Raw genomic sequence first — 22,302 nt, 5'->3', positions numbered from 1 at the left:
TTAGGGATGAGTTCCATGAAGAGCAGTCATCATATGTTGAAAAAATCTATGATGCGAAAAATTATATTTGCCACATATTCAAATCTTTGTTCTCTTTGAAGATGGTTGATACAACCTCTCAACTATCAATAGTGTCCCATACCACCCTGTTATGTGATCATTGTTGAGGCTTTTATAACTTCCTTCAAATAAAATATTTGAAATACAGTGAGGAGTTGTTTCTATCTCTAATAAAATCACTAAACATTGAAAGTCTCTTCTAGGGTCATAATATCAAATGCATTTCATCTCGCCATCTATTGGAGAAAAAACATGTTGTTCTTGAGGATCTTCATCTCGATTATATCATCTTGAAGGTTGTGACAATTATAATATCTTGTTTGGCAGGTCAACAAATAAAGGCTCTTTAGTCAAATCCATTGGTTATTGATTCTCCATCTCTTTAGTATCACAACTACAAAAAAGCTACAAACAAGGATTGAAAGTAAAATATTATCTTACCTGATTTTGTTTTTTTTATAATGAAGGTTTTCATCTTAATTTTGATAGACGTGGTCAATGAAAAGCCTCCACTGCCTTTACTGTATTTGCAAGATTTTTTACTAGCTCCCATGTGCATTCATTAATATCATATCTATGCCAATAGACAAGATATTCTCATTTATTTTGGGGCTGCCTTGAAGCTAAAAACTTCTTCTACTTTGAACTCTTCATTATTGTCCACTTCTACAGAAGAAGGTGGAGCTTGTCTTCTTCTTGGTATTTCCATTGTCTTGTATGGTTCAAGAAGAGACACATAGAATATTGGATGAATTTTTATTGATTTCAATAAGTGTAAACGATATGCAATTAGATTGATTTGTGCAAAAATAGGAAATGGTCAAAGTCTATGATAGTCCAACTTGTGACAAGAATGAGTGGTCTTGATATTACAATAAAGTAATCATACCTTGTCACTTGTGTGGAGTAGTAGTTGTTTCTTTCAATAGACATCTGTATTGAGCTTTTGTTATTCTTGAGCCTCTTTTAACTAGGCCTTCATTGTTGCATGTAGCTCTGATAAATGATTTGCCAAATCTTTCACCGCAAGATTATCACCTTTTTAAAAGTCAAAAGTATCAAGTCATGGATGATAATCATAATTAACAAAGAAAGGTGTTTATTTTGTAGAAGAATGTATTGTGTTATTGTAAGCAAACTCTGCCAATGGCAAAAGAGTTGTCCAATCATCTTGTTGATAATTAATAGTACATCTTAAATATTGCTCCAAAACTTGATTAACATGCTCCGTTTGTCCATCGGTTTGAGGATGGAATACTGAAGATAGTTTTATATCCACTTTTAGAATCTTGAAAAGAGTCCGCCAAAATCTTGATACAAACTGAGTTCTCTTATCCGATATAATATCTTTGGATAATCCATGATAGTGATAGATATTATCAAGAAAGAGCTTAGCTGTTTCTTCACATGAGATAGATTTTGTACATGATACAGAATGTGCCATCTTGGTAAAACGATCTATTATCACAAATATAGAGTCATAAGAACTTAAGATTGGTAGATCCGTGATAAAATCCATAGAAATAAAAGACCATGGTGGTTCTAGAATAGGTAATGGCTAAAGAAGTCTATAAGGTCGATGATGAGGAGTTTTTGATCTCGAGCAAACATCACAAGATTGTACAAAATCTTTGACTGCTTTCCACATTTGTGGCCACCAAAAATCCCTAGATATTAGTTCCAAAGTTTTATTGTACCCAAAATGTCCTACTACTGGAAAGTCATGACGAGCTTGAAGAACACGTAATCGAGCTTCACCTTCTAGAACATATAGGCGTCTCTCAAAATATAGTAGATTCTTCTTGAATTCAAACTTAGAAGTATCATGAGACTTTGAAGGATTTCTCTTAATATCATGAATAAGAGGATGAGAAGATATACTTGACTGAACTTGCTTAATGAAAGTTGAATCAATAGTTAGTATTGATTTCATTACTCAAAGATAAAGATGCTCAGGCTTCAAGAGAATTATTTATTGTTGATTAAAAGCAGCATCTCCTTCCTTTGGTATAAGATAAGATCGTCTAGAGAGTGCATCTGACAAACCTTGTTGTTTTCCTGGTCGATAAGTGATCTTGAATTTGAATCTTAACAAAGACATACTCCAACTGGCTTGGCGACGATTGAAAATATGTGATGACATAAAATATTCAAGATTCTTATGATCCGTATATACTGTGACTAGATTAGAAGTACTTTCTAGTTAATGGTACCATTCTTGAAACAAATCCACGATTGTAAGAAGTTCTTTGTCATGGATTTCATAGTTAATCTCGGCTGTTGAAAATTTTCTAGAATAAAAAGCTATTGGGTGAAGTTTATTATCTATTCCTATTTGTAACAATACGACACCCAAAACAAAGTCTGATGCATGTGTTTCCATAAAAAATGGTTTAGAAAAATCGACACAATATAAGATTGGTGTAGAAACAAAAGTTGTCTTCAAAGCTTCAAATGCTACTTCTGCTTCTTGATTCTATTGAAGTTTTTCTTTGCAAGTCAAATATGTAAGTGGAGCTATAACTCGAGAGAATTCTTTGATGAAGATCCGATAGTAGTTGGCAAATCCCAAAAAGCATTGGACATGTCTTACCATTTTTGGGATCTTCCAATCCATAATAGTTTGAACATTCTTAGGATCCATCATAAGTCCATCATTTGAAATGATGTATCATAAGAAGTTGACTTGAGTAGTATGAAATATACACTTTTTTATCTTGGCATAGAGTCTTGCATCTCTTAGTTTTTGTAATACTTGGCGAACATGAAATTCATGTTCTTCTGAGTTCTTAGAATAGATTGAGATGTCGTCTAGGTAACAGACAACAAAATCATCTAAAAACTCCCAAAAGACATCATTCATTACATGTTGGAATGCTGTTGGTACATTTGTAAGTCCAGAAGGCATGATGTTGTATTCGAAATATCCATACCTTGTTCAAAATGCAGTCTTCCATTTATCTCCTTCTTTGATGTGTACCAAATTATATATTCTCTGTAGATCTATTTTTGTATAGATCTTAGCTTGATTCAACTGATCAAGAAGTCCAGATATCAAAGGTAGCAGGTATATGTTTTTGATAGTGATTTTATTGAGTCCTCGATAATCAATACACATCCGCAATGATCCATCTTTTTTCTTCACAAATAAAATTGGAACTATTGATGGAGATTTGAAATGGCGTATGAAGTTCTTAGCCAAATTTTCTTTAATATATTCCTTGAGTTTTGCCAACTCATTTTGAGATAAATTGTAGATTGGTCCAAATGGCGGTTGTGCTCCTTCTTGAAGGTCAATTGAGTAGTCATAGGAATGATGTTCTGAAAGAGTATTTACATTCTTTTTCTCAAATACATCTTGAAAATCTTCATATTGGCTTGGAATGCCACTTGAATTCTTTCCACCAGTAGAAACACGTGTGGCATAAATGACACAAGGTGATCCTTCTTTTGGAGCATGTAAGAAAGTACTTGCACCCTCAAATATAGGTTTAATTATACTAGACTTATAACTTTCTACTTGATTAATTATACTCTTAGTTATACTTTCAAAAAAGTCAAGACTACAAGAAGTCCAATCTATTTTAGGATTATATTTTTCTAGCCATGATAAACCTAAAATGACTGGATTAGAAGGAGATCTAATGATATTAAATATTACAAAGCTACTATGACCATTAGTTGCTAGTTCTATAGGAACAATTTCATGAGTATCATCTCATGAAGACAACAGATGACCATCTATGACTTCATTATGAATAAGTTTAGTTTTCTTTATTAAAAATATATTATGTCTTTTATCAAATTTTTCATCTAAGAAACATACTGAGGTTCCTCATTCTAGCAAGGCAGAGGCTTTGAGATATTTAGGTCCTAGAATAATATTTATCATAAAACATGGAGAGGGTTCTGAGGAGAGGATAGGACCTTCACTAGGCGTTGTACAAGGTTCCAGCTGCACTATCCCTATTATAGCTGGATAAATTTGTTTTTCGACATGCTATCTCCTTTGATCGCCATACTCCTCATTTTATGGTTGAGTCACTTCTTTGGGCAATGTTGAGCACTGTACTTAGGTTCTCCACAATATAAGGACAATCCTTCCTAACCACAATGAGTTTTTTCTCGCTCCGTAAGAAGTTTAAAACGTACTACACCAATTTGCATATCCTCTACTTTCGAATGTATGTCTTGAAGAGATATTGGTGTTGCTATTGAATTATAGTAATGTTGAGGTCCACTTGTACGGTTCTCAGATCGAAATTCAAAAAGGTGATTGTCGCACTTCACAACAAAGTCAATTACTTGACTCAACGTTTGAGGATCAGATAAGTTGAGCATTAATTTTTTTTACCTCATATTATAATCCGTAGAAAAATTGGTTAATAAGTGCAACATCATCCTACTTGATATCAGTTGCAAGTTGTAAAAATTGTGAAGCATACAACGTTACTAATCGATTGCCTTATCGTAAAATATGGATCTTATTGGTTGCAACACGAATTGCATCATGTTCTCCATACATGGGTCAAAACTTTGCCAGAAAAGCTTCTAAATTATCCAATATTGGATCTCGTCGTTCAAGAAAAGATAAAAATCATGATAATGTTGAACCTGAAAGAAGCGTATCAATAAATCTAACTTGCGATCCTAGAGTTGGATAGCTTTGGAGTTGAAGTTCAATCACAAGTTGTACTTGATTGATAAATCCTCTAAACTTTAATCTAGTGCCATCAAACTTCTCGGGTAGGGCAATTCTTGATTCTCTAACACTAGAAAGGTGTTCCGCCATAGAAGAAGGGACATGATTTGGTGCAGATATTGAAGTAGCTCTAATCATTTCTATATCTTTACTTCCTGCTAATCTTGTTGCTCTTTGTGGTGGTAAATTGAGTTGATGCATCACAAGCATTAACTCCCTCAATTGCTTTGGTATTTGTGCCATTGTACTCTTCATTTCAACAAGTTCTATCATAATAACACTTAGAAAAGAGAAGATGTCTAATATCGCTCAAGACAAATAGAAGAGAGGACTTGAGAACAAAGAAAATACTAAGGACAATATCAGTTTAGAAGAGGATAATCTATAACTTCTAATATTCTTATGTCTTATCAAGAAAAAGAAGTAATCCACTCTTAATTAAGATTAGACAAAGCTTCGATATTACAAGTGTACTCTTGTCAATCTATCAAGGACAAGAATATGATAAAGACAAATAAATAAGTGAGACTTCTCTTAAAGAAAGATGACAAAATAAAAATAACTTGATATGTATATTAAGAAAGAAACTAGTATGGCTATTGCCAAAAGTCAAGAAAACTAGAGACCCTTGAAATTAGATTAGAAATAAGAAAGGAGTTGATAAGAGTGAAGAAGGCTTCACTCTTCTGTCTATATATACTATCTAATTATAGGCTATGTGGCAATATTCTATAGGACCTCCAATATGTATTGACTTTATAGGACACATGCTTTGATTTACAAGGCAAGTTTTTCTACATGTGGGCAACATAGTTAGCTCGATCTTCAAGCTATCAACATGTGTGGCACATGGCCAACTTGTTGACTGTGTTTCTAATCCCAAAAAGTCAATTAAAGACACCTATAAAATCAAAGCAGCATCTATAAAGCTTCTAGGAAGCTTTGATACCAAATACTATAGAAATAACTTATTTTTACTTACTTTTACCTACTTGTACCTATTTATACATGTAATTATTGGCTTACATCCATATGTCCATGACAAGAGATTCGTAAGATTGATGATGAGGAATTTTTGATCTTTAGCAAATGTTGTATGATTGACCAAAGTCTTTCACACCCTTTCACATTTTTGGCTACTAAAAATCTTTAGATATAAGCTCCAAAGTCTTGTTGTATCTAAAATATCATGCTGCTAGAAAGTCGTGACGTACTTGAAGAATATAGAATTGTGCTTCTCCTTTTGGAACATATAATTGTCCTTCAAAATAGAGTAGGTTGTTTTTGAACTCAAACTTAGAAGTATCTAGAGACTTAAAAGAAGGATTCTTGATATTATAAATAAGAAGATCAGAAGATATACTTGATTGGATTTGTTTCACAAGAGTTGAATCAACAATCAATGTTGATTTCATTATTTGAAGATGGAAATACTCTCGCTTCAAGAGAATTGTTCTTTACTGATCAAAAGATGCATCTCTTTCATTTTGTATAAAATAAGAACATCTAGAAAGGATGTTTGACAAACCTTGTTATTTTCCAGATCAATATATAAACTTGAAATCAAATCTTGATAAGGACATGCTCCAATGGACTTAGAGACGATTTAAAATATGTGCTGACATAAAGTACTGAAGATTCTTATGATCTGTATATATAATGACTAGATTAGAAACACCTTCTAGATGATGATGCTATTCTTGAAATAAATCCATGATTACAAAAAGCTCTTTATTGTAGATTTCATAGTTAATCTAGGCTACTAAAAATATTTTGGAATGAAAAGCTATTAGATAAAGTTTATTATTTGTTTCCATTTGTGATAATATAGCACCCAAAGCAAAGTTTGATGCATCTGTTTCCATAAAAAATGCCTTAGAAAAGTTGATGCGATATAAGATTAGTGCAAAAATAAAGGTTGACTTCAAAGTTTTAAAAGTTGCTTTAGCTTCTTTACTCCACTTAAGTTTGTCTTTGCAAATCAAACATGTAAGTGGAGCTGTAACTTGAGAAAAGTCTTTGATGAAGATCCGATAGTAATTGGCAAAGTCTAAAAAGCATTAAACATCTCTTACCATTTTTGAAATCTTCTAATTCATAATTGGTTGAACTTTCTTGGGATCCATTATAAATCCATTATTTGAAATGATGTATCTTAAGAAGTCGACTTGAGTAATATAGAATACATACTTTTTTTTTATCTTTGTATAGAATCTTGCATCTCTTAATTTTTGTAACACATGTCGAACATGAAGTTCATATTCATTTGTATGCTTAGAATAGATCAAGATGTCGTCCACATAATAGATAATAAAATTATCTAAAAAATATATAAAAAAAAATCATTCATTAGATGTTGAAAAGTTGTTGGTGCATTTGTAAGTCCAAAAGGCATGACATTGTATTCAAAATGCTCATACCTAGTTCAAAACGTAGTCTTCTATTCATCTCTTTCTTTAATATGTACTAGATTATATGCTCTCTATAGATTTATTTTTGTATAGATCTTAGTTTAATTCAGTTGTTCAAGAAGTCTACATAACAAAAGTAAAGCATACCTATTCTTGATGGTGATCTTGTTGAATCCTCAATAATCAACACACATCCGTAATGATCCATCTTTTTTCTTTACAAATAAGATTGGAGTTCCTACTTGTGATTTGGAATGGAGTATGAAATTCTTGACTAGATTTTCTTCAATATATTCCTTGAATTCAGCTAATTCATATTGTGATAAACTATAGATTGGTCCAAATGGCGGTTGTACTCCTTCTTGAAGGTCAATTGAACAGTCATAGGGACGATGTTCTGTAAGAGTATCCACATCCTTCTTCTCAAATATATCTTGAAATTCTTGATATTAGTTGGAAATGCCATTTGAAGTCTTCACATCATTAGAAACATGTGTGGCATAAATAAATCAAGGTCATCCTTTTTTTGCAGCATGCAAGAAAGATCTTGCACCTACAAACATATGTTTAATTGCATTAGACTTATGACTTTCTATTGGATTAATTTCACTCTTAATTATGCTTTTAGAAAAGTCAATTGTATGAGAAATCCAATCTATACAAGGATTATACTTTTTTAACCATGATAAATTTAAAATGATTGGATTAGAGGGAGATCTAATTATATTAAAGATTATGCAACTATTATGACCATTTATTACTACATCTATAGGAAGTATTTCATGAATAATATATCCAAAAGATAACGGATGACTATCTATGACTTTTACATGAATAGGTTTGATTTTTTGTACTATCAATATTTTATGACTTTTAACAAATTCTACATCTAAGAAACAAGCTAAGATTCTTGAATCTATCAAGGTAGAGACTTTATAATTATTAGGTCCTAAACATACATCTATTATAAAACAAGGAGAGGATTCTAAAGAGAGAATAGGACCTTCATTAAAAATTGTATAAGATTCCAGCCGCACAATCCCTATTGTAGTTGGACAAATTTATTTTCCAACACATTATCTTTTTTGATAAATGTGCTCTTTATTTTGTAATTTTGTTGCTTCTTTAGATAATGTTGAGCAGTGTGTTTAGGTTCTCCATAATATAAGCACAATCCTTCTTGACGACGATGAGCCTTTTCTTGCTCGGTAAGAGGTTTAAAATGTACCACATCAATTTGCATATACTTTGCTTTTGAATGTATATATTGGCAAGATGGTGGTGTTGCCATTGAATTGTAATAACGTTGAAGTCCATTTGTATGACTCTCAGAATGAAATTCAAAAAATCGATTGTCACATTTTACAACAAAGTCAATTTTTTGACTTAATGTTTGAGAATCAGGTAAGTTGAGTATCAATTTCTTTACTTCATATTGTAATCCATAGAAAAATTGGCTAATAAGTGCAACATCATCCTACTTGATATCAGTTATAAGTTGTCAGAATTATGAAGCATTTAACGTTACAGAATGATTGTCTTGTCGTAAAATACGGATCTTGTTGGTTGCAACCTGAGTTGCATCAAGTCTCCACACATGGATCAGAATTTTGCCAAAAATGCCTCCAGATTATTCAATATTGGATCTTGTCATTTAAAAAAAGATGAAAACAATGATAGTGTTGAACTTGAAAGAAGTGTACCAATGAATCTAACTTGTAATCCTAGAATTGGATAGCTTTGAAGTTGAAGTTCAATTACAAGTTGTACTTGATTGATAAATCCTCAAAATTTGGATCTTGTACCATCAAACTTCTTGAACAAAGCAATTCTTGGTTCTCTAGTACTTGAAGGATATTCCACTATGGGTGGAGGGATATGATTTGGTGCAAATGTTGAAGTAGCTCTAATCATCTCTATATCCTCACTTCCTGCCATTCTTATTGATCCTTGTAGTGGTAAGCTAAGTTGATATATCACAAGCATCAACTCCCTCAATTGCTCTTGCATTTGTGCCATTGCACTCTTCATTTGAACTATAATAACACTCAGAAAAATATCTAATACCATTGAAGAGAAGTAGAAGAAAGGACTTGAGGACAAAGAAAATACTAAAAACAATATCAATTTAGAAGAGGGTAATTTACAACTTCTAATATGCTTATGTCTTATCATGAAAAAGAAGTAATTTACTCTTAATTAAGACAAGACAAAGCTCTAATATTGTAAGTATATTCTTCTCAATCTGTCAAGGACATAAACTAAAAGATGATGCATAAACCAATAAAATTTGTGTTAAAAAAAGAATAAAAAAATAGAAATAAAGAAGTACATATATTAAAAGAAAATTAAAATGGCTTATTGCCAAAAGATAAGAAAACTTGAGACTCTTGAAACGAGTTGACAAGAGTGAAGAGGACTTCATTCTTGTCTCTATATATACTATCTAACTAGGGGCTATGTGGCGATGTTCTATACGACCTCTAATATGTGTTGATTTTGTAGGATACATGCCTTGACTTACAAGGTAAGTTTTTCTACATGTGGGCCACATAATTAGCTTGGTCTTTAAGCTAATAATATGTAAGATACATGGCTAATTTGTTGACCACGTTTTCAATCCAAAAAGTCAATTAAAGACACCTATATAGCCAAAGCAACATCTATGAAGCTTTTAGGAAGCTTTCATAGAAGATATTATATAATTAACTTACTTTTACCTACTTCTACTTACTTCTATCTATTTATACATGTAATTATTGGCTTACATGTGTATATCTGTGATAACAGCTCATATTATGCAGATCAACTTCTTTGAATAGACTGTCCGAGGAGTAGCAACAGCTCTTGCAAAACTTTGAGTGCTTGTTGTAATCAAAATTGTCATAAGAAAGGAGGATGAGGGTTGAAAATAGCAAAATGAAGATGATGGTTGCGAGTAGGGCAATATGGATGATGGTTGAAAATACGAAAATAGGGATGAGGGTTGAGAATAAGAGAACGGGAATGAGGGTTGAGAATAAGAGAACGGGAATGAGGGTTGGGAATAGGAGAATGAGGATGAAGGTTGAGAATAAAAGAATGGAGATGAAGGTTGGAAATAGGGGAATAAAAATGAGGGTTGAAAATAGGAGAATGGAGATGAGGGTTGGAATAAAGGAACGAAGATGAAGGTTGGGAATAGGAGAACATGGATGATGGTTGAGAATGAGGAACAAGGATGAGGATTGGGAATTAAGGAATGGGGGTGAGGATTGGGAATAAGGGAATAGAGATGAGGGTTGAGAATAAGAGAACACGGATGAGAGTTGGGAATAGAGGAATGAGGATGAGAGTTGGAAATAGGGAAATAAAGATGAAGATTCAGAATAGGGAAACAAAGATGAGAGTTGGGAATAGGAGAATAGAGATGAAGGTTGAGAATAGGGGAACCGGAATGAAGGTTGGGAATAGGAGAACAAGGATGAGGGTTGTGAACAAGAGAACGGGAATGAGGGTTAGGAATAGGAGAACGGAGATGAGGATTGGGAGTAGGAGAACAGGGATGAGTGTTGAGAATAAGAGAACGGGGATGACGGTTGGAAATAGGAGAATGAGGATGATGGTTGGGAATAAGAAAATGGGGATGCGAGGATGAGAGTTGGGAATAGAGGAACGAGAATGAGAGTTGGAAATAGGGAAACAAAGATGAGGATTCAGAATAAGGAAACAAAGATGAGAGTTGGGAATAGGAGAATAGAGATGAGGGTTGAGAATATGGGAACCAGGATGAGGGTTGGAAATAGGAGAATAAGGATGGAGGTTGTGAACAAGGGAACGGGAATGAGGGTTAGGAATAGGAGAATGGAGATGAAGGTTGGGAGTAGGAGAACAGAGATGAGGGTTGAGAATAAGAGAACGAGGATGACGGTTGAGAATAGGAGAACCGAGATGAGGGTTGGGAATAGGGAAATGAGAATGACGGTTAGGAATAGGGAAACGGAAATGATGGTTGGGAATAAGAGAATAGGAATGACGGTTGGGAATAAGGGAACAGGAATGACGGTTGGGAATAAGGGAACAAGAATGAGGGTTGGAAATAGGGGAGCGGGGATGAGGATTGGAAATAGGAAAATGAGGATGAGAGTTGAGAATAGAAGAACAAAGATGAGAGTTGGGAATAGAAGAACGAGGATGAGGGTTGAGAATAGGAAAACAAAGATGAGAGTTGGGAATAGAGGAATGAGGATGAGGGTTGGGAATAGGAAAACAGAGATGAGGGTAGGGAATAGGAAAATGGAGATGAGGGTTGAGAATAGAGGAATGAAGATGAGGGTTGGGAATAGGGGAACGGAGATGAGGGTTGGAAATAAGGGAATGGGAATGAGGATTGGGAATAAATTGACCTATTCATGATGAAGAATATGATAATCGTGATAAATGTGATTGGTTATATTGGAAAAATAAATCTAGAGGGCAATGATTGGTGGATAAATTTAATTAAAGCATGGATATATTTAAAATTACCCTACCTAAATAATAAAATAAAATAAAATAAAAATACGCTCATTTAGTCCGAACATTCACCAAAAATATGTAGAGATAGGTTGATAGAGAAACCTGACTTGGAGGGGGGGGTCTTCGTATTCGTCTTCCAAGCCTGTTTGTTTGTTTCAAGCTGTGGCGCTTCTGTCGTCGTCGTCGTCGAGGTCGAAGGGTCGTGGCTCTGCCTGGCTGTGGTGGTGGTGATCATCGTCTCCACACTCTCTCTCGGGTATCGTGAAGTTGTAGTTGTTTATGGGCTTCGCACCCTGCCTCGGACATCGCCCTGCACCGCCACCGCCTCGGAGACTGAACCCACATTCGCATCTATCTAATACTTCCTTCTTGCCAACGAATCTCTCTGCCCCCCTGCAGCAGCAAGCAGCAGCTCCACTGTGACCATTTGTGCCATGCTCTCGTTGGGGCATTGCGCTTCTTGCATCTTGCTTGGATGAGGGTATTGTGGACGTAAGTTTGGCCCTGATTTGCAATAGGGTTTTGGTGACCTCGTAGCGCGGTGTCAGCTGCGCCAGTGCGCGGGTCCTGGTCTCAGGATTGACTGTTGGAAGAGGCGCAAGTCGTGTCATCGCCTTGTAGAGCAACGAATTTCAGGAGGTGCTTTAGACTTGAGAGAAGAAGAGCGGTTACGTATCGCTTACGGAGCCTGGAGTCGATCACTCAAGATGGTGCTCGTTCTGGCCCTAGGTGACCTGCACATTCCTCACAGGGCCGCGGATCTGCCTGCCAAGTTCAAATCTATGCTAGTGCCGGGAAAGATTCAGCACATCCTCAGCCCTGGCAATCTTTGCATCAAGGTTTGCCTCCTTCACACATCTCGCACACTGGGTTCTATAGCTGAGTGTTCAGCCTGTTTCCTCTTCATGAGTTTGTAGTTTTAGGGGATCAGGGTGAGGGTTTAGTGGAGGACTTGCAGGTGGTTACATCTGGGTTTTGCTCATTCTGGATTTTTATTTTATTTTATTTTATTTTTATCTCAGGAAGTCCATGATTATTTGAAGTCATTGTGTTCGGACGTTCAAATCACGCGTGGAGAGTATGACGAAGACACTCATTACCCTGAGACAAAGCAGCTGATCATCGGTGCTTTCAAGCTCGGCATTTGCCACGGCCATCAGGTTTTGCTCTCAAATTTCATGAACCTACTGGATTATGGTTGCAGATGCTGATCGGAATTGTTGCGTGTAACCGTTGTACATGGTTAGGTTCAGGTTGAATCTGGTTTAGCACTCTTGACGCCCAATCACCGGAAAGTAGGACTCAGGGGCATCGATCATTGAGCCTGGCTATATATTGTCATGAAGTTTAGGGTTGGGTTTTTTTGTAGTGACCTGCGCCCTCCTCTCCTGATGTGCAGGTTGAGCCATGGGGAGATTTGGATTCATTGGCGATGCTTCAACGCCAGCTGGATGTTGATATTCTGATAACTGGTCATACTCATCAGTTCAAAGCTTACAAGCACGAAGGAGGAGTAATAATTAATCCAGGATCTGCCACCGGAGCATACAGCAGCATCACATACGATGTGAACCCCAGCTTTGTCCTCATGGATATTGATGGCTTACGAGTTGTCGTCTATGTCTACGAGCTCGTTGATGGAGAAGTGAAGGTCGACAAGATTGACTTCAAAAAGCCTCAATAATTCAGAAGCTTTGTGATTGGCCGTCGCATTTAATGTTGTTGAAGAGCATTTTCATTTAGTGTAATGGTAGTCAGGGTGCATGTGCCATAGTTTAAAAATAAGGACAGTCATTTTGTAGACATTTTGTAAGTAAGTTTTAGTGTGCTGAGGGATTGAGACACTTTCACATCTTCTCATCCTCAATATCTATTGTTGCGAACGTGGATGCTGAAAATTTGTTTTCTTAGGCACATTTCGTTGTTTTTAGCGATTCAAAGGATGTGAGGTTGTCCATGGAAAATCCAGACCGTTTGTCATGGCTCTTTCACCAGCTTGACCAACCATTTTACGTCCTAGTTGCTTTTGTGAAACGTGGTTGCGGTTTCTAAGAACTGTACCACGTTAGACGGTTCACGACGAGAGCCGAAAAACAAGGTTAGGATAATTGCCCTTTTCCTTTTATGGAACTTCTGGGTTAGTTTGTTGTCGTTTGTCACTGTTAGAAACAGAAAGAATGAAAATTTTAGTTTCTTTTATAAAATTCATTCCCCTTACACATATGTCTGCCAAATTCGAGAAGTGTGCCTTGTATAGATAGGTTATTTACTCTCAAACCAAAGCACGATGATATGCATAAAATTAAGGAATCCTAGCAGTCACCAGGTGCTATCAAAATCTGTTCTTCGTCCATTATTCAAGGCTATAGAAATAAGTCAGACTTATGTGGAAAGTGTCACCACACTCGAGTACAATGATGTTAATCAGGGTACAGATGGACAAATGATGCAAATTCAATTCTATTTCCTCACCTTTGAATAATAAAAGTTATTTCTTCAAGTCTGAGTTGTAATAGCCAATTGCCGCTGAGCATAATTAAATACTACACGACACTTGGTAAGCAAGTCTCCACACAGAAGACCAGCCACATATTCGGAGGTGTCCAAGTTTCCGACATTCTCCCGAGCAAGCATTGTCGTTGTCTACAATAGTTGAATTGGTTCAAAATGCAAGCAAGTCACTACTAAGCCCAAATTCTCAATTTCCATCTCATTCAGAACCTTACACATTACAATTACATGCAGACCTAACCTAATTGGAACGAAACTTGTAACGAGAAGAAAATTCGTAAGCTCGATAATGTCAATGCTTACCTGCTTAAATGGTTTTCCTGCAACTGCCAGTTGGTTTAGTGTGCCCAGTATCACCTGTTTTTATCATTGAATGTAAGCCATATCAGTGATACGATAAAGCCATTGCTAAGAAACTGCTAAACCTAACAAATATAAGTTTAATATCATTAATTGGTAAGTTAACAATCCACGAGCAAGTAGTAATGTCAAACTTGAGCACGTAAGTCAGTATCACCTCGACGCCTTTGCCTGAAGCGTTGATACCCATAAGTTCAGCGTAAGTTTCTACTTGTACTAATTTTAACAAGCCAAACTCCTCCACAGCACGCTTGTGAAAGATGACGTCTACACCCCCAGCTCCAGTGTCAATCAGGAACAAAGCATCGTGACCATTGAAAGTAGCCGACACGTGGGGGATGTTTTCCAAAAATCGCAAGGTCTGAAATAGAGAATGGTGGATCGCTGGTCATCAGCACCAGAAGATATATCAAGGAATACATCTACCAAAGTCGAACACATCTCGGTAGGATATTAGAGTTTAGAAGTGCTCACATGCCATTGTAGCGATTTGGAGCACGATATACTGTACAATGCAGGATCAAAGAGTGACAGCCTGCCCTCGTCATGGGCCATCTAAACACAAACAGCATCAGTCAACTCAAAAAATGAATATAACGATGATGATAACGATGACCCAACGAGGAAGAAACAAAACAGGTTACAAGCAGCAGAGTTTCCTGAACATACCTCAACAATGCATTGCGCAAACATGTCAAACCCACACATGCCTACCACGAGCGGATCGCCTCTTACAATTCCTGAGACAGGTATCTGCGTTGTTCCCGAGCAACTGGGCATTATATATCATCCCATCTTCACCTACTCCTTAACTACATGCACGTGGTGCATATGGAGGGAAGGGTCAATCTCGTCACTAGATGCAACTTTAACCCAAATGAACTAAATGGTATTACACTTTTGTTTTTGTGCCTTCTGTCGCACTTGAAGTCATAATTTAAACGTGATGTACGGAAGAAGAATAACACCTATATATTTCAAATTGAGTATTTTCATCTCATTTTTACAAAAAATTAAAATAAAGCACTTTTGGCATATGAATAACTGAAACTCTAGTGTTTCTTTCAGTGAAAGAAACACATACCCAAGATTAGCTTTAATTAAAACTTACTCGACGTGAAAAAAGAGAATAGTTTGAAAAGTACAAAGGAAACATGGTTTTAAAAGCTGAAGCAATTTGTACAGTACCTTAACATTCGTTATAAAAATTCCAGCCAAATGTTTTTAAGCACATGATTCATCTAGATAAGAAGTCATATCCTATTGAAGTTATCAGAATGGATGAAAGATGAATTACCTCTAAAAACATAGGATTTGTAATCCGAAGTGGACCAAGCTGGAAAGTGTTAGCTCGACAGTATTGACTTTTGACCTGTGCATCAGAATATATTGCAATCTAGTCAGCTCTCTACAAGCTGATACTGTGAGTACAAATAAAAGCAAGGAGCGTTATATGAAAAGGATCCATGATCTTCTTTCAAAATGGGCACAAACCCCCAGTTGTCATGGTAAGACACACATCAACATGGTAGTATTAGGCCATCGTACCACTCCATTCACACCAGTAATATGGATCTCCCCGAATGTCGTTAAATTCAACTCCCTTGCCTGCAAACATGACCCTTCGTTAATCGCCACCATCGTAAGGGAGGCAGTTCTAAATATATGAGCATCTTTAGGAAGTGTATGACCATCACTGTGAGAACGACGCAAGGGAGTACGTACAAAAGAAGACTCTGAAATCATGCACGAACAGTAGTTATACAGTGTTTTGATACTGAACAATTCAAATTTTCTTAGATCCATTTCCGCCACACTCTGATTGTGAGGAAGTGTGAGCTGTTAGGCCTTTAACCCGCCACATGATTCCTAACCGTAGTTGGCTCACTGCTGCTAACACAAGCAGAATGGAGAGAAGGCTACCTTCTGTGGCGAAATGATGAGGCCGCTAGCACCAGTGTCCACGATGAAGTAACTATAGATGGACACCAGCAGCGAGTTAATATTGTACAGTCCAAGGTACACGACTGAAAAGAGACTGGTAAATGTAACAATAGGAACAATCAATTAGTTAGAAGATAGAGAATGCTGACATACCCCACTGTTTTGCCATTCACCAGCGGTTGTACAAGATAATGACCACTATCGGTTCTCAACATCTGCACAGCGCATCGAAAGTAAACGGTTTGTACACCAGAAAAACCATTCTAAAGCCTTAGAGGAAGCCGATAATCAGGTTGGAGAAACTCACTTGAACGTCAGGTGGGCAAGAAGAGTCGAAGTCCACGTGAGGATGATTGTTTTGTCCACGTGGTCGAGGGACAATTAACAGATTTGACAAAAAATGCGAAGAAAAAGGCGACTCTCTGGCGACCACTTCATCAATGCTTTCTACCGAGCAAATCTCTACTACCGAGTAGACTTCCTCATTTCCAGAAGCTTGTGTATAAGTGCATGAGAATGGAAAAAGGTATCCCTGACCTGCCTGTACAGACCCAACTTTCTCTGTGCATAAGAGCGAAGTGATGAGGATTTTCAACGCTCATTGCGTAGAACTATACAAAGTCTCGGTGACATCTTTCTAACACTGATAAATGAAATAGGCGAGATGTCTAAAAAAAATGCAAAGAATCAATTGGAAATCTATAACGTGCAGGCCCAATAGAGGACTTCGAATACAACCATAAGGAAGAGCTCACCACAACGGGTTTCCAATCAGAATATTGCCACTTGTTCCATCCTCCGAATGCCTTCATGCTTGCCCGCAGTGGGTACATTGTTGTAGCATCAACAACCACATATGCCACCACCTACAGCACTTCAATTAGCATATCTTTAACTTCCAGAATTGCGGGTACAATTGTGTGAGAATCCTCAACCTTGATATGGCATTGCAATTGAGTCTCAATTCAAAGATAGGAATCTACCTTGCAATCTCTCAGTTGAACCGATAACGTGATCTCCCCCCAAGATGCCATGGCCACACCCGCAACGTCGCCTTGAACCAGGCGAACGTGAATCTGCGTCCGTGCTGCCTCAGTCACCCAGTACCCCGTGCGAATCCACGCACCCAGAAGACAGACCTGCATAGTCAAAAACGTATCCACCCCTCCAATTCACACACTAAAAAAATCCCCGCCCAAGGCGCAGGTCTCACTCTTCAAGCCAAAGCACGCGCAAAGAATCTGGGTCTCTCTCCTAACCTCCCGATCATCCAGCTCCAAGGTGGACCGTATCCCAGCCGCACCAACAGCCCAAGAATTTTGCCCCTCCCCATCGAACCCGCACTCTAAAGTCATCTCCACTCCATCAAACTGCTCCCAGAACCGGCCGTCGTCATTCCGCCAATTCAGTTGCCACTTCCCTTCCATAGCCAGCAACGTTTGAGTGCCTGCATTGTGCATTCCATTAACTTATCTTCACAAACATGTGTCGCCCAATAGCGCCAAAATCCCAAACTCCACCAACAATGCTTCCCAAATTACAGCACAAGCTTATCCCCACCTGATATCCAAAATGCCGTGCCATAAAAACTCTCATCAACACCAATGGCCGCACGTATCCTCTCAATACAATCCCGTTCCGCCTCTTCATCCTCCTCACCCCGGCAGCTCCGCAACGCATTCCCATCACTGGAAAACTGGACACAGGCATCCTGCGCTCGAACTCGCGTCCTGGCCACAATTCTGCTACTCTCACCGCAGGCATCACGCCACTGGCCACCAATCCCACACAACCCATTTTCACAACCCACCTTCATTCGCCTTCGAAACGCAATCCGCTTCGTCTCTTCGGCGACAATTCTCGAGGTTGCTCTTCTGAGACCATTCTCAAGGGCGTGGATGGTGGAATCCGTGAGCCACAAACTCACCATGTCTTGCAACAAGCCGCACACCCACAAGCCAAAAAAAACACAATTCGCCAAATAGACGACGAAGAAGAAGCTTTATGTGGAGCCAATGCTCGGTGAATACGAATGATCTTGTGAGAGGTGTGTCTTGCGTCTTGTGCTTGTTTCCAGTATCCTTAGCAAGAGACTAAACAAGCATGGTCTTGTGAGGGATGTGTCTTGAGTCTTGTGCTGGTCCTCAATGCCGTTGTATAGAGGTGAGACAAGCATGCGCATGAATGAATTGCAATTGTGTTGTTGTTTCAGGTGATAGCTTCACCATAGAAGAATGGCCTTTGAGTTATTATTCTATTTCATTCTTTATGAACATAAGAAGTGTAGAGCCATGGTTCTTTGTAAATATTAAATCTGACCTAATTATTTAATTATATTTAGTTTATAATATATAAAACATTATAAAATAAACTTAAAAAAAAAAAAAAATCATGTTTAGATTAATGTGGATTAGTGTACTATTATTCAAAGTACACAACATTGTGAAAACAAGTTTGTATATTCAACCTCTTTTTTTATCAATTTTTAAAAAGGGCATCTAAAGTAATAGAAAGGTATGATAATAAGATATTTGATTCACTCAACAATAATCTTGCAAAAAAATATTTAAAATTTAAATGTTTAATACAGTGCAAAGTTTTTGTCTCTTTCTATATATCCTAATAAGGTAACTAATTCATTGTTGACCAATCTCTATTTTTGATTTATAAAGTAGGATATTTCTACTAGATTAATGACCTATTATCTATAAATTCTATTATTTTGAGGTCAAAAATAGGTTGGAAGCCTAGTAGAAATGGATTAAACTATGATTAATATAAATAATTCTTTGTACTTAAAATGGATTTTTGTGAATTATGAAAAATCAATTTTTACATTAATCGAGTTGTAAACATGTTGTGTGTAATAGAATATGAAAAAAATATTTGTATTATTTGCACATATAGATATGTAGTTGAAGTCGTTTTTGAGAAGTTTCTAGTATTGAGGTTAGGATGGTGGTTCATGTGAGATCTATCATGGAATCTTTTAGAAAGCTTTAGAGCAATTATTATAGTAGGATCTATCTCTAGAATTTTCTAAAAAGATAGTTGTCTTGATAGGGTCCACTATTAGGGACATTCTAGAAAGTTCTAAGATAATTGAACAAAATATAAATAGGACTAGTTGAAACTACTTGGACATTTGGTGAGGTATTGAAATAGAACCAATTTATTTTGAGAGTCTAAGACCCTTCTAATCTCTAGCAATATAAAACCTCATTACAAAGTAGGACAAAATAAATCACAATAAAATTGAACAAAATTAACAAAATAAGACACAAAAGACAAAACTAAGCAAATAGAAACATAACAGAACAGAATTGAATAGAAAGATATAAAACCAAATTTTACTAAGAGAAAAAGTCTGAAGCCATATCCGACCAGATGCCCAAAAAGGCCTTGATTAGTCCTATTTATACTTTATTCTACCACCTTCGACTTTTTAGAATGTTCTTAAATGATGGATCTCACTTAAATAACTACCTAAAATTTTTTTAGAAGCTTCTATGGTGGATCCTACATAGTCTACTAACTTAGCTATAATTTTAGAAACTTTGATAATTTCTCAAATATGGTTCCGACTGACTATTTCTATGTATCAACAATACAAATATCTTATCTATACCTTGTTGTAATTAATCTCTCTCCACTAATGCAAAATATCCTTGTTTTGTTTCCGATAATATTTTCAAATTATCTTTTGGCAATGGATGAGGCTTTGTGAAGGTTTTCACAATACATTGTAGATAGAATAACCTTTTTAAAAAACTTTGTACTAAAGTTGTGGACGTCTACTACCACAACAAAAGTAGTAATGCTCCAAAATGCTATTCACTTTATATTCTTGTTAGTCCTCAACTATAACTAGTGGTGGTGGTGGTTAGTGTCAATCCGGAAAGCACTTTGGCTTGATATAAAATTCTTTTAGTTGCAAAACATGAAAAACTAGATGAATTTAAATATGTGGTGGAAGCTTGAGGTGGTATGAGACATCAAAAATTATTACAAAAATACAAAAAGATCCAAGTCACCAAGGTATTAGTTTATGGATTTAGATTGATGTAGCAAATGGCAAGTTGGTATTAGAAAGTAACACCTAATCACCCTCCTAGAAGGTCTTGTATTACTAGTGATTATGTGCATATTACTTTTGTCAATTTTAAGTGATAAGAAAGTGATTCCATACTTCTTATAAGCGTGTTGTAAGTCATTGTATAAATCTTTTTGCTATTGAATTGCTAATGTCAATGGGACGATAGAGAGTTACTAGCATAGTCAGATACTAATTAGAGTTAAAGAAAAATGGTGAATAACCGATACTTTCTTGAATATTATCATTGTAAGCAAACTCCAAGGACATCAAATATTCATCCTAGTCATTATAATGAAGTACCACAAATGCTCTCAGCATATTTTTTAAGGTTTGATTTGCACGCTTTATTTGTCTATCTATTTGAAGATAGAAGGTTGTAGATATGGCAAGTCATGTGCTTAGTAGCTTGAACAAGGCTTACCAAAAACTTCTTATGAAGCATGAATCTTGATCTAAAACAATGACATGAGATAATCTATGGTGAAGAAGGACAATATCAAAGAACGCTTATGCAAGTGTAGAGACATCAATATTTGAGTACATTGCGGCTAAGGATATATATATACATTGTGGCTTATATATCATCTACCTTCAATCGATTGCTAACTATCTTGAAGTAAGCCTCTTAATGTGTTGTCGTGTTGTAACATGATTATATGGTAAAAATATAAATGAAAAAGTTTTTATTAATATTTAGTCATCTTAGATGTTAGAAACAGTGGCCAATTCCAATGCCAATATTCAAGGGCCAGTTAATATCGCCCCATTGTAAGCTATACCACCGTACGTCACTATCAGCAATATGCTCCACCGGCATCATCAAATCATCAACAATATGCTCCACCAGCATCATCGAATCAAGTATCCTCCGTACCAACGGGACAACTAGGATCATTTTTTAAGCCTACATGGAACAAGCCTAGTAGGTATATATCGATGGAGACACCCAATATGCCTGATGGAGGTACAAGAAGACCACTTCGTTGTTTTTGTTGCAGACATATTGGTCATTATGCTAGTGAATGTTTGAATCCCAAAGCCAATGACAATTACATGCTAGTGTGTGGGAATTGCAAGCAATCGAGGCATACTTATCAGCAATATAATGCTCCATTCAATTTTAATAATCGAAATCAGCAGATCCATAGCCAAGGAAAAATTGAGGAGATAAATCGAGGTCCTCAAGATACTCCGATAAATCAAGTGGAATGTGTCCAAGCCATTCTTACCAAAAGTCGGCAAAAGGAGAAAGGACCAATTCAACATTTGGGTGAGCCTGATGCGAAGGGCCAATTTGACCCAATTACGGGGACATCTAATCTAGGTCATGTTACGAGCTTCTTACCCAGTATGAGACCTGATTCGGTTGGGCAACCCAATGAGGTCCTGATTATGGAGGCTTCGATTTCATTTCAAGCTCTTCCAATTCCGAGTCCAGGGCGGAAGAATATGGGACCTCACGAACTTAAAGGGAAAAGAGAGGAAAATGAAGAGGGCATTTGGAGATCAAGATTTTTTTGAGGTCGGAGAGCTAGCTTCAAGCTCCTTTGAAAGGTGTAGGACTTGGTTTCATAGGATTTGGGAGGAATTTGCAATCGTTGCTCAAAGTCAGTGTTTGTATTGGTGAATTGGATTTTTTGCAATAAAATTAAGGCTAGTACTCTTGACTATTTTGTAAAGTTGGAGAAACATCTGTGGTTGAAATTTTAGAGATGTCTAGA

The 22,302-nt window shown here is 36.6% G+C and overlaps 2 protein-coding genes across 2 annotated transcripts; one reads left to right on the top strand and one right to left on the bottom strand.

The window, feature by feature from the left end:
• The first annotated feature begins 11,797 nt into the window (after positions 1-11,797).
• On the top strand, positions 11,798-13,584 carry LOC112288925 (vacuolar protein sorting-associated protein 29). The gene is made up of 3 exons (XM_024533676.3): positions 11,798-12,509; positions 12,693-12,830; positions 13,070-13,584. The coding sequence occupies exons 1-3, from the start codon at positions 12,378-12,380 to the stop codon at positions 13,352-13,354; spliced, it is 555 nt and encodes a 184-aa protein (XP_024389444.1). The 5' UTR covers positions 11,798-12,377; the 3' UTR covers positions 13,355-13,584.
• Positions 13,585-13,895: 311 nt separating this feature from the next.
• Positions 13,896-18,495, bottom strand: LOC112288924 (uncharacterized). Its single transcript, XM_024533675.3, has 14 exons — positions 18,046-18,495; positions 17,745-17,932; positions 17,469-17,624; positions 17,241-17,351; positions 16,793-17,026; positions 16,639-16,700; positions 16,465-16,516; positions 16,090-16,149; positions 15,839-15,913; positions 15,211-15,294; positions 15,016-15,096; positions 14,699-14,902; positions 14,485-14,538; positions 13,896-14,313 (listed from the first exon to the last, which is right to left on the bottom strand). Exons 1-14 carry the CDS (start codon positions 18,413-18,415, stop codon positions 14,167-14,169), a joined length of 1,878 nt encoding a protein of 625 aa, XP_024389443.1. The 5' UTR covers positions 18,416-18,495; the 3' UTR covers positions 13,896-14,166.
• Between the last annotated feature and the right edge of the window lie 3,807 nt (positions 18,496-22,302).

Source organism: Physcomitrium patens, chromosome 11 (assembly GCF_059467195.1).
Source record: "Physcomitrium patens ecotype Gransden chromosome 11, ASM5946719v1, whole genome shotgun sequence".
In the NCBI taxonomy this organism is placed as follows: domain Eukaryota; kingdom Viridiplantae; phylum Streptophyta; class Bryopsida; order Funariales; family Funariaceae; genus Physcomitrium; species Physcomitrium patens.
This window is presented reverse-complemented; position numbering and strand designations above follow the sequence as displayed.

Coding starts and splice junctions, on each gene's coding strand:
- LOC112288925 (XM_024533676.3), top strand. CDS start 12,378: ATGGTGCTCGTTCTGGCCCTAGGTGACCTGCACATTCCTCACAGGGCC. Junction 12,510..12,692: donor CTGGCAATCTTTGCATCAAG/GTTTGCCTCCTT, acceptor TTTTTATCTCAG/GAAGTCCATGATTATTTGAA. Junction 12,831..13,069: donor GCATTTGCCACGGCCATCAG/GTTTTGCTCTCA, acceptor CCTGATGTGCAG/GTTGAGCCATGGGGAGATTT.
- LOC112288924 (XM_024533675.3), bottom strand. CDS start 18,415: ATGGTGAGTTTGTGGCTCACGGATTCCACCATCCACGCCCTTGAGAAT. Junction 16,150..16,464: donor TCATCATTTCGCCACAGAAG/GTAGCCTTCTCT, acceptor TCATGTTTGCAG/GCAAGGGAGTTGAATTTAAC. Junction 15,914..16,089: donor TTACTGGTGTGAATGGAGTG/GTACGATGGCCT, acceptor TCTGATGCACAG/GTCAAAAGTCAATACTGTCG.